Source organism: Vollenhovia emeryi, unplaced genomic scaffold, assembly GCF_000949405.1.
Source record: "Vollenhovia emeryi isolate VEMERY1.0 unplaced genomic scaffold, V.emery_V1.0 DF939173.1, whole genome shotgun sequence".
Taxonomy (NCBI): domain Eukaryota; kingdom Metazoa; phylum Arthropoda; class Insecta; order Hymenoptera; family Formicidae; genus Vollenhovia; species Vollenhovia emeryi.
Window position 1 is genome coordinate 1,087,714 of NW_011967193.1, and position 13,283 is coordinate 1,100,996.

General features: G+C 46.0%; 1 protein-coding gene across 2 annotated transcripts in view; it reads left to right on the top strand.

The window, feature by feature from the left end:
- The window catches only part of LOC105563641 (stAR-related lipid transfer protein 13), a 280,578-nt gene that overhangs the window by 210,841 nt on the left and 56,454 nt on the right, over positions 1 to 13,283 (top strand). For both annotated transcript variants that reach the window (XM_012015394.1, XM_012015395.1), the window contains exon 9: positions 2,879 to 2,950. In XM_012015394.1, the coding sequence (XP_011870784.1) occupies positions 2,879 to 2,950 (72 nt within the window). The remainder of the gene's footprint in view (positions 1 to 2,878; positions 2,951 to 13,283) is intronic.

The window sequence follows — 13,283 nt, forward strand, 5'->3', positions numbered from 1 at the left end:
ATCTTTAGTCGCGTCTCGATTTTTCTCGTACGTTGCAGACTCTCGCCAGGATTGATCGGTTTGAATTCCCTTGTAGGGAGGTCCCGGTTCAAATCCTGGCCGAGCTAATATTCTTTGCGACAAATTTCTTCAATTAAAATTGCCAGCTGCGTCGATTGTTAATTTTCTACATTGACTAAATTATTCACCGGCAACAATAAGTCTTTATTCCTGTTACGAGTAAAGATAGTCTGCATTTGACTCATCGAATAAAACGGGGAAGGAAAGTACGAAGTAAATGTTTAAAGTGCGCTCCGCACATGACCAGCGATAAATTTCAAGCCGCGTATTTTCGCGCCTTTAATCTTTGCGGTATTAATAATTATCAGCACGCGACTTTCCCACTCATCCCGCTTGTGTACGTTCGCAAGGCCACACGACAGAAATTTGCTACGGAATAATACGACTTTGCGGTAGGTCGCTGCTTATAACTTTCAGTTATATTCTGCACAAAAGCGGCACGTAGGTGTGTCACTCCGCATATAAGATAAAAGCATTTCGTCTGCACGTCTCTCCAGCGCGAGGGAGCGTAGTATCTTCCAGCACCGATTGTTGCCGTTGCGCGGTCAACCGATTTCTACATCGAGGCCCACTTGTATTTGGAAGCCCTCTAATTAGCCTAGTTAATTGGCTCGCCGACGGGAAACCACGGTTCCCAGTACAGAATTCCCGACTCTACCGCTATTTCAATCAACCCTGGAACTTGTTGAAACCGATATAACTTTGACGAGCTCATATTTCGATAATATGTTGCACGCGGAAGTGAAGCGAACGCGATCGTTCGCGATAATGGAAACGTGAAAATTGACGCAAGAAATTCTACCGTGTCTCTCGTCTCCGAAAAATTTACATTATTGAAAACGTGCTGATAAGTGCGCATGCAAGACGTCGATATCGCGACACCATTACATTTTTCTACCATCTGACTGCCAATTTTTGTAAACACGATACATTAATGCATCCCTCCTTGTCCCCGCGGACGACGTCGATTCTCCACATTATTATTCGCGTTCAACGTGTGTGCGCGCGCGCAAAAGGGATATTTTTAACGTTTATACAGATACTTTATCTCATTATAATTCGCCCACGCGTCCGCAGAGCGACTGCGTTAGTTGCCGTAACGATCTCCGCCGCAGCGAAGGCAAACTTCTCTTCCTCGTCCGCTTCCTCATCGTCTTGTTCTCCGTGTTCGCGCGTATCCTCCTCTCTCGCCAATTTTTACTCGCTCTTTGGATTACATTTCTGCCATATTTCTTGTTTATTATTTTTTCCCCACGCGAGCGCCGCGCTTATTCAAACACCCACTTATTCTCGTCACAATTGCCCTTTTAGCGCATCGAAATGTACACATATCCTGCAAAGCGTGAACGTCCCTTGTTTATAATAAATATTCGCTCTTTTCTCTTATTAATAATTTCGACGTAAAATAGATGTGGCCGAGTAAATTTCGCGATCGACCGAATTAACGTCGTTGGAGCGCGATCGAAAGAAAGAGAAGTATCCTAAGCATCCTTTTCATGCGACTTGAGATCTGAACGCAATTGGTGGGCACTTAGGAGCGAGACGGTTCATTTGCATGTCTATAAAGTGGCATACGTGAACACGTACATGAATACATACATGAACGTATGGCTACTTACGTAAATTCGTGTCGTCGACCTCGCGTGACTTCCCGTAACTTAGTTTTATCTTTTTTTCCCCCCCCGTTGAATCTGCGCCACAATGATGTCGTCGTCGCGTTGCATTTTACTACAAAATGCAGTCGCGCGCGCGCGCGCGCCAACGATTATATGCAAATATTAAGGTTTCAAATTGTTTATTTTCGGTAAATTCTAATCGGCCAAGCACAAAGTCTAAAAATCTAAAATTTTACACGTTTAGATAATCGAATTATACGCGTTTACGTATTCACATTTAATTAATTAAAGAAAAACTACGCCGGAACGCGCGGCGTACGCGATACACGAAACACGATACGGTGCGCGCAACTAATAGCGCTCGTAGATTAATCGACGGGCGAGCTAAAAGATTCCACTGCTGGCGTAACGCGGGTGAAATACTCCAGGCGGAAAATAAAGACATTGGCCGCTCGTTCGCGAAGGCTACCCGCTGCTAAGGAAATCGATAAATCCGCCGTGGCGATATCGATACTGATGGCTACCCATGTTTTATCGCCCCGCGGATACGCGATCGCCCGGATCTCGATTATGAATTCCCGTCGTCCTGGTCTTAGCGGGGCGCGGCTGGCTTTCCAAGATACCTTCCAGTCGTTCCGACCATTTTCCCCGCAATCAACGTCGCGTATTTCTCGCCTTCCGTCCGTGCGACCTTTTTCATGAATATTATATTAATTTGCATACATATATTCTTGATTTTATATATTGGCGAACTTTTGCAACTTAATACGCCGAGAAAAATGTCAGATGAAATATAATCGGACAATCCAATTACATAATAACAAACGGATATATCCGGTGAAAAGTATGATCGATTATTCGATCAACTTTCATCGGATAAATTTCGCAGAATAGACGCATAATTTAATCGGACAAGTTACTCGGAGAAATTAACCGTCGGAAACACTATTTAATTGGTTGATCCGATGGAAATGTTGCTGTGTATTTTTAACCGGTTTATCTTCATATACAGGGTGTCCCAGGAGGAAAGGTCAATATTCTGGGAGGTGATAGAATCGGTCATTTTAAGCAAACTGTTTCCTTTTTTTGTATAATTTTGTTCTTGTCTAATTGGTTATGTGATAATTTGTATAAAATAAAAAATCGATTTGTATAATAATGTATTGAACAATTCGAACTAACGGTGACTAATAATTTTTCAGAAATCGAGGCGCAAGAAGCTTGCAAATGGCTGAGAGCCGCCGGATTCCCGCAATACGCGCAAATGTACGAAGGTAAGTGTCTCGATCGCGAAGATAATTAGCAATTCTGGTTTGCAACTGAAGATCTATCGACCCAAGTCAGAATCCCTTTAAATCGCGTCGAGATTGAACGAGGAGAACTATAATAACAGCTAACGCGAACTGAAGGGAAGTAATTTCAGATGAAATCTAAATCACTGGGGACATCCGAGGATTCAGATGTCCTGAAAGTAGATAATGGGAATTTAAGTGGAGCGCGCGTTGGGTGTGGGAGGAAAAGGATAACCTTTTGTTATCCTCGAAGTCTCTATTTCCTTAAGGGAGATAAACTGCCTACCTAAACTTTCCACAAATTCTAACTCATTCGAAGCTACGACGCGGCTACAGTGAAGTTGTCGCACATAAATTCTGACGAGCGTTGTCTTAATTCCGTAAGATTGTCATCGACATAATTTTCACAGCATATTTCCCAAGTGCTATTTAGAGCCATGTGTTTGATCTCACGTGGGCTCTTCGTCTCAAGGCGATCGCACGCGTCGCATGTACTGCTTGTTCTCGAAAACGGATGGGACTGGAAAGATCGGAGTCATTTTTCAGGACTCGCTTCGGAGAGAAATAGTTGGAGCAGGGGAATTAAAGGCCCGAACGGCAAGATTGATAGAGATACGGGTGACAGTTTGAACTTCGCTTCGTTCGAACTTGGAAAAAATAGTGAAACATACTAAATGTGTATACGCAACGGCGTGCTGATTCTGAAAAACCCCTCGTGAATAACGCGACGTGACAAATAGTCTTACTGCAAATAAAATTAATGAGTCCTACCGCAGGCCGAGGCCTGTGGGTAACTATTTTGCAACTGGGCCCGACTGCCAACTCAAGTGTTGCAAAGCAGTTATTCATACGGCAATACAATGCGCGAGCTCTCCAGCGCATCGGTGGCCACGTAGCGCCAGGACACGGCGGAAGGAGGAGCAGTAACGAGAGACACGTGGGCAGACGCGGCGGATCAGGTCGTCGCTCGTCGCGCGCGAGAGCCGAGAGAGTAAATTATTAAGGGGGCAGAGAGCTTGATGCGTATGTGCGCCCGGACATGTTAATACGTCTCATAATGCGGACCCTTTGTCGCGGCGCCTACCAACAATGCGTTCGTTATTGCGGTACCGGTGCATTGTTGCCGCCGCATTTGCGCCGCCGATGCCTTCTTCTTGCCGTGCCATTAGCGGGCTATTGTTTTACGTTTGCAGCCCAAGGGGGGTCTCGCGGGAGACCTCAATGCCTTGGCAGTCGGGCTCAATTTTTGACCGTCCCTCGGATCGATTTTCTTAACCTTCTTCCCAGTCCGGCGGACTCGAGTGACACTTTGCTGGACAAAATAACAAAATAGGATACCGTTGTGTATTTACAGAGGGAGCGTTTCGCTCCTGGAGACCCATGGACCACCCAGTCATTGACATTAGTCAAGACTACTTAAAAAATTTTCGAAAGTTCGAAACCCAACCACCTGCCCCCCCTCGTCTTTTCGTGCTCCCTAAAAAAGCTCCACTTTCATCTCGGAGCCGTGATTAATTGTGTCGCGGGAACTTGGTAAAAATATGCGGCGACCGGCCAAAAAGGAGCTGACAGAATTTCATCCGTCGGACGTCGCGTTCTATCTAGCGCTGAAAAAAAAATATATCTCGAGGATTTAATGATTCCATATCCTGGTGACATAAATCTCGTCTCACATTGTGACGCTTAGCCGGGAGGTAAGATCCGCGTGGATGTAAATCAGTGCGGCTAGGCGAAATGAAAAATTACGCGAGCCATTAATCACTCGTCCGACGGCGTCCGGGTGAATATTATTCCCGCATTAGCTCTTGAAATTGAAGAAAGACCTGGAATTACTCGCCGTGCCAAGGACGTTAATGACTGCTGAACACGAGGCATTAGTCCTTTCCCTATGTACACGTGGCTTAATGCCTCCGCGCGCGCGCGCGATACGCTCTCTCGGCTGGATTCGCGGGACTCTGTTTGCGTCTGTTACGAACACCGTGTGCATCGCGAAGGAATACGTCAACGAAAACCGCATCGGCGAGACTTGGCATCAGCTGTCCTCGTATCCAGAAGATTGTACTTCTATGACAGTTCATTTCTGCGCGCGGCACATTTTGAGGGACGTCGATAATTAAATTTGATTGACACGTCTAGCGCAAGCTGAAAATTCTATTCAATGTATATTTCCGACATATTTACACAATTGTGAATGAAAGTAGCAACGTGACCAAGCGGAAGACAAGGTTTAACGTAATTGTGATTTATTATTTAAATGCAACTGGTCGGAATTTTTCAATTCGCTTAATAACTCGGCGTTACATATAACTGTAATTTGCAAGTTTAATATGTTAGCTCCATTATAACTGTAAATTTATGTGCCTCCGGTCACGCCACTGGTACGCCAGGCGAGCGAGATACGCGCGTGTTTTTCTCGCCGCGCGGCCAGGAATCGGAGTAGCGACGCGTCTCGCATGTGCAAGAGGCGGAAAATAAAATTTCCCATTGAATGTCGACGGATCACGGGGTCCAGTCCTCGCATGTCACATCGCATCAAAACGACACGTCTCACGGGGACACCTTTTATATTCATACCTCGAGACAACGTGACGACGACGCGCAAAGTGTAAATTCTCATTTTCCGCGTTAATCATCTCCAGGGAGATGTTCCATCGTGAAACCGTCGTCCTTCCGGAAAATTGGGAACGACGTGGAATTTTCTTCTTCATCGCCGACCCGAAAGAAGCGGAACGCTAATAAATTAATTTGACATTTTGTATTTTTCTTCCTCGCGATTCGCTTATTTACGACATTTCACGTCACCGTGAAGAAATCGCGCGGACAACCCTAAAGATACGTTGCGTAATGAAACATGCGGTGTTAATCATGCGCGAGTGGATTAACGTCGATCGCGTAAAGAGCGCCGTGCCGCCGACACTCCCATTTCCATTGTACGAATCGCGGGGAGAGATAGGGGCCATTCTGCTTCACGACGGTCGTGATTAAACAGATTTGCTCGACATGCACCGCGCGATCGCTGCACAAGCCGCCGCGCGGCTTGTCCAACGTCACGTAAAATCCGGACGGAAAATTTCACGCCAGGTTTAACGTCGCGTTAATGCCTCGACTTTTCGTCACCGTTCAACCGCCGGCGTCCACGTGTTCCGACTGGCCTGGCTCGCAGCCCCAGAGCTCGATCGCGCGCGCAACACCCGAGCAGTTCGCGTGCGAAGGTTTCAACGTGACTTTTTTTTTGGCAACTCTGGCAGTGCTGTTAATTCTTTCGTCGATGACTGGTCCACACGGTTATCTGAATTTAGCAAATTTATACATTTATGCATTTTTATATTACGCGTTTTTGCAGGTAATAATTGTGTCTGAAGGAAAGTGAAAGTAAAATGGAATAAACAATGGAATAAAAAGAGTATGAAGATTAATAGGAAGAAGATCCAGATATGCGTTTGGTATAACTAAAATAGGACAGCGAAAGCTAGGGTTCATTTCTTCCATATCTTTTAGGCCCAGTTTTTCATTTTCCTGTTAACATTTAACCAGCAAATGAAAAACCGGGTCTTAAGAAAAAAGGACGTTATGGTAACACATTGGTCTCGTCGCTATATCTGTGTTGTAATTAGCTTGACCAGTGCTAATGTATTTTATTACAGCAAGCATATATTATAAGTGCATACAAATTGACTTTGAATATTATTCGAATGTATTACACGCGTTAATTTTATACATTATACTTTTTAAACTTTTAGTATACATAGAATTATATGTACAGGGTGTTATGTAATACCCGTCTCACCTCTTATTTACGGATAGAGCGGACCAGACCGAGTCGAAAAGTCCTCTACTATTTTGCAATTTTCGCAACAGTTAATGAGTTATTAATTATTGAAAATCGCTGTCTTAGCCCGGCTTACCGCCCAATTCGCGCACGCTGCAAGACGAGGCCGTCCCGCAATCGGTATTGCTAGGAGCGGGGAGTCGTTCATTATACGTCGCCCTAGCCGCGTGTCATTCCCCGCGCGTCTAGCAACGCCGATCGCGGGGCGGCCGCATCTCGCCACGAGCTTGAATTGGGCGGTAGGCCGGGCTAAGACAGCGATTCTTAATCATTAATAACTCGTTAACTATTGCGAAAATTGCAAAGTGGTAAAGGACTTTTCGACTCAGCCTAATCCGTTCTATCCGCAAATAAGAGGTGAGACGAATATTACACAACACTCCGTATATTTAGAAGCAAAAAATTATTGTATTTGTTTGTGAAAAGTAATCGTCGCGCTAATAGTGATTATAGTGCAACCTTCTCTCCGGCGTGTAACTAATAGCAAATTCGATTGCTTGCTCTAGCGCACTGAGTGCACACTAAGGCCTGTTTATGGTCAATTTTTATATATTTAACTTTGGTCTTAAATACACGTTCAAAGAATATTTAGCTAAAAACTGGTCCGTATGGATGCTATACAGATTATTTTACTGGCTAAGAAATATTTTAAGATATATTTAAGACGATCCTTGAATATAAGAATTGACTATAAGCAAGCCTTAGTGTGCACTCAATGCGCAGTAGTGCAAGCAATCGCATTCGCTATATTACGCAAAAAAAGCTGTTTGCAGAGTTCCAGTTTGCATTTTAAAAAATTTACCATGTGTGCGATTTTGTTTCACGTTATTTGAAACGACATAAATCAGCTGTAAAAGTTTCAAGATAAAACGATTTTATACTTTTGCTATGAAGAGAGAGAGACACGTTGTTTATTTATTATTCTACAAAAGTCAGCTTGCACACAAAGCTGCCGCCTGTGTTCTCGGAAGAGAGAGCTGAAAGAAAACTACGAAACATTTCTCAATTTTATCGAGTTTTCCCAGACGAAATGCATATTCTCCGTTTTAAATAATTCCTTTGCATTGAAATATAAATTACAATGTTATTCGTAGATTATGAGATTATTTTGAGGAAGATTATCTCAGAAACATATTGTGTACCAGTACTCAACACTTTTACCGTTTCGTGCCAATTATCGTTGAGGCATTGGTACAAAAAGTATTTTTGTCGAAAACTAGAAGATCCATTACCATTGTCTCGCTTACATTCAGCTTCATTACGCTCATTATTATTCTCGAGTTTCACTCGGCTCTCGCGTGCGAAGGGGTTTCGAGTTTTGCAACCTCTTCCGTGTTTCCCGTAAGTAGAGCGATTCTACATTTATGCGGGTAGAAATTCACCCGCAGCGGCGAGTTTACAAAACAATCTGCTTTTCGCGCTGCGCGCGAACGACGACGGCCGACAGGAGATCGTTAACGGGAGGCGTCTCGAAAAATCGACTCGTGTACCCGCGTGAATCACGCGTTGCGTCAACGGGGCAAAGGCGTAAATCGATCGTTACCGTTCAATCCAATACGCCTCGGCCGTGCCACCGGCGTCGCGACGCGGCATCGCGCCAACTGCCGCGGGTGTGTCAGGTGGTCGTCTGTTCGCCGGCCGAATTTATAGCGCGAGGGAGAGAGAGAGAGAAAAAATGATCTCCCTCTCTCTTTCTCTTTTCCGCGGCGAGCAAAAATAATTTCGATCGAATGCAGACTAAAATTGCACGGGCGTCGAGCGGCAGCGGTCACGATTCACGAAACCGCGGGGTGTCGGAAGCACGTGCTGCTCTTTCTGCCTTCTTCCCGAGCCGGCTTGGCACGACGCCAGACGTCGGGGCGCTTCTCGCGTCGCCTCTTTGTCCTCACCTCGCCGCCCCCTTCCTCCCCCCCCCCCTCTCGCCGTCTCATCACGGAGGGAACATAATCGTCCCGGGCTCTGGGCGAGACAGACTATCCGTCTCTTACCCAGAATCCGCCACACAGCTGCGGATACAGTGGTCTCTTGAGATGATCGCGACATAATTAATCGTCCGAACGGAATAGAGCGTTTCGAGGAATCATTCGTCGTTTTGTCCCCGCCCCGGGCGCTTGTAATTGCGTATCGAATCGAGGAAACGACTGCCCGGGGAAATTCCGGCTCCGGCCGCGGCGTTTCCGAGATATCGGACGATCTCCCGGGCGACTCTCCGCTCGTAATTCCAAATCGGACTCGCGCCACAATGGAAATTAATGAGCATTTAATGCCGTATGTGAATAATGATGATACCTCTCAAATTGTTGCGAATTAATGATCGTAGATGCCAGGGTGGGATATTTCGAAGGACGCGAGCCATAAATAGTTTGCCCGGCGCGTCTCGTTTTATAGTAATTCACTTAGCCGTGGAATTTTTTCGCCGTGTCCCGTGTTCACCTTACCAATTAAGGATAGCATGAAATATTAACTCTCCTCGAGCTAGCGCCAAGAGAGGAGCGTTTATATATCTGCGAAACATCGCGAAGGCTGATTGCTATGCACGGCTGATCTTCGGCCCGGCTCGGCGCGGCACCTCGGGTTCTCCTCGGGGTGCAAGCCCGCTTGGAAGGTCGCGCAAATGGTTTTCACAAGACCTTGGGGAACGTGACATCGGCACTGGAAATATACCGCTTCGTAAGAGTGACGGGTGTTTGCGCGCTTCCAGCCAACCGTGGGAATATTGAAACTGGAGCGACAGGTAGCCGGATCGCTTCGTGCGCGAATGGAATCATTTTTTTCGTGCCTCGCGCGGATTTCAGTCCCGACTTTCACTAAAGATCCACACGCGAAGTATGTAGTTGAGCCCAAAATTGGTAAAATATTAACTTGAAATTAAAATTATTTACACGCTAACATCCTGTCTTGGCTCGTACACGTTTATTACTTCGTATTTGTGTTCTCATTGGAGCCTTATGAATTTTATTAATTGTTAAAATGTCTTAACAAGGAGTAATTTTTTAATTACATCTACAAATAAAAACGGTAGTCGGTACAACGTATTCCCGATGTTATATTTTGAGGAGGCTTTGCTGTAATATCAATGGCAGGAACGGACTGTATCCTTATGTGACTATGTACACGGAAAAAAAACATTTAGCTGCTGTAGCTAAAACTTGGTAAAATAGGGACAGCTAATATTTTTAGTTGTGATAGCTCAATATTTTGCTACGACAGCAAACCGTTTGCTGTCGCACCTAATATAATAGGCACATGTGCCAAAATATTAAGCTATCACAACTAAAAATATTAGCTGTCCCTATTTTACCAAGTTTTAGCTACAGCAGCTAAATGTTTTTTTCCGTGTACGTATATATGTGAAATATTTAAATACACCCAGAAGAAAGTTTGTTTGAAATCCAACAAATTTTCTCTAAATTTGAACTTCGCACTGATAAGTCCAAGGATACTTGAATTGATCACAATTTGTACGTTTCGTTGGGTCGCGACCATCGCAGATTGTCCGACTCAGCTGTTCAATAGGCGACGAGGGGCTCGTGCTGACGATAAAGCGCAGTCGGACGCTGTAATAATAATCGCGCAAGCGGAAATACAGCGCGGGAGGATCCGACACGGTGAAACCTTCACCCAGTTTCCGCGTGTGTGTCTTTAGCGCAAAATCGCGGGCAGATCGAAGGAACTAGGGCGCCTAGTTACGCCCGTAACAACAGCTTCGTCTAAATGACCTTTTCACGCCTAGTTTCTCCTCTTCCGCTTTCATTCCCTTCCTGTTACAGTTACCGCGGAGGTCGCGTCCCGTGACGCCGGTATTTTCGGAAATGTTCGGCGAACGGCGGCGGAGAAGTTCTCGATGAAAAAGTATTTATAACGAGGAGTGGCGTCGCCGAGTGCGTTAGATAAAAATAATGTAGCGCCTTCCCGCAAGCGTCTCTTACTCGCCGGAATGTGGACGGTGACGATTTGCAATTCTGAACAATGTGCATGATTCACCCGGCTCCTGTGTTCCGAGATAGAAATAAATTGCACCGGCGCGCACGCGTACGATGTGTTCCGGAACGTTTTGCCGCGTAACTTATTGTTGGAAACCAATGTCGAAAGTTTGAAAATTAGTTGCTCCTTTCGTCCGGCCAGAAGACGTATCCCCCTTAAAGTTCGACTGGTAAGGAATGACCTGAGAAATTCAACGACTTTGAAAAATTAACCGATCGAACGGGTAATTGGAATTGTTGGAAAGTTTCTCCCGTCAATTATGTCATCCTTTTGCGAGGCGCGCAGAATCATTGTATTACGTTCGACGTAAAGAAATTATATTAAAATGTTATATCCAAACACTCGAGATTTTACCGGAAGAAATAAAGGAGATAGCGATATTGATGGGACAAATTTTTAATACCTAATCAATAAAAATGTAATGCAAACAAATTTAATCATAATGTTGCGTTCGACGTAAAAAATAATAAAAGGACGGAAAGTGCTGTTTCATCGAGACTACGATAAGGCAGACTCGGGTTTATACGCATATCTGCCAAGATTCAATAAATATAAAAAAAATTCTCAAACTTTGATAACGAGGTGAACTTCACGTTAAGGCGACAACAAGATAAGCGACATATCGTGTACCGCGTCATATCTCGGATCTCAACTGGGTAATGAATTTTTTTCCGCAAAACGGTTTTCAGCGAAGGTGCAAGCGAGCTCGTATCTCGGTTTCGCGCCGTCCGGTCGTCTCGGCCGAGCTTCTACGTGACTCGCGTGAACGCCACGGGGCGATCGATCACACCTCAGTCGCCGGTCTCGATAAATCGCTACCTGCCTCGTCCGGACGCGTCTCGCCCTCGTCGCACGTCTAATCGCGAGCGCACCGCCGATTCTTTATCGCTCGCGTACATTCAACGTTGGACAAGGACAATAAAAGGCAGGACGGCTGCCGTGTGGCCGCGCAGCGTGCATCGTGCGCGGCCAATTAGTCATACGGCTGCTCGCCGATACGATATCTCGATAAGCGGCCCGGCGCGTTATGACATCGGTGTTATTTTGTTACGCAACACTGGAATGCGCGGATCGAATTTGTCGGTGAGCGCGCGCCGTCTTCTGCCGGTGACGAGCACGAGACGAAGCCGCTCAATAGCAGAGCCACGATCCTTCGGTGACTCGACCAGATTTCCTACGATGACAAAACAACCTTCGAGTTGTTCCCCTGGTTACTGGACGCGTCACGTTAATTCTAGTCGGCCAGCTGTTACGTAATTGACGCAGAGGAATTTACCGGGGCGGGATAGGCGCGAGGTTCTAACAATATGCACCGCTATTATCGCCTATTAATTGGTATCCTGAGACGCGGTCTCTCGCCGTCGAATAAATAAAGCAAGGGTTAATTTAATAAGGCAAGGGCAGTTAATAATCCGTCGCCGGCGATAGGAACGTCCATCACAGCCGATGCGCGCGTAGCGCGGCGAGATATGGATGTGCAGCGAGGGACGATGTACCAATCGCTCGGCAGTCGTTACAACTGGTTCGTAATGACAAACGATGTCGTTACGTCTATCTGATTACGAGAGGCATAAAGAATCGCTGCTGGACTGAAAAGCACCCGCGGTGAGGGGGCGGGTGGGCGTCAAGGGGGAGAGACCCCCTCAATGAGCGGAGCGATTACGAGAACGAATCGCGGGCTAGTCGACCGTGAAGGGGCCTCTCCTCTTGCAACCGATACGGCGCGTCCGTTATTTCTCGACGTAAATAAATTCGACCGTGATTTAGCGGCCGTGTAGCCGGCCGGCCGTTCCCGATGACTGAAGTACGGGGTTATCGCGGCTGCGAGTTGCTGCGGCCTGCAACGCGTTAGGCTGGATTCACACCTTGGCAGAAAAGCAGAAAAGAGTCAGTCAGAACTCGCGCTGGTAGTAAACAGCGCGCTCTGCTGCCAGAATGTAGAAACTATCGACTACCAGCGAGAGTTCTGATTGGTTCTGGTTGGATTTCCGCTGTTCCGCTTTCTGCTTTTCTGCCAAGGTGTGAATCCAGCCTAAGGCACCGGCCTGGTCGCAATACGGAGCGAGCATTGGTACTTCACCTGCGTGATAGCGAGATTCGTCATGCACTTTCGATGATTTCGTGAGGTTTCACGATTCTGGACGCTCGTGTGTTCGCCGCAGAGTTCTGTGTATTACCCAGACTGCTGAATTGCTATGGTTTAATACGAACTGCGCTGAAGCCTCGTGAGCGGAAGCGGGGCAACACCAGCATGGTAAAGGCAATCTTTGAGAGGACCGTCTGAAATGGATGGCGCGTCGGTAATATTATGGCATTGTAACTTTAAATCGGTGATAATTCACTGATTGATTCTTAGGCCGGTATTCATAGTCGATTCTTATTTCAAAGTCATCTTAAGTATTGTCTTAAGACGCAATTACAGCTCTGCGATTGGTTGAAAACACGTTAAGAGTACACTGAAAAAAATTAATGTACTTTTACATGGAAATTACTTGTTCAAAT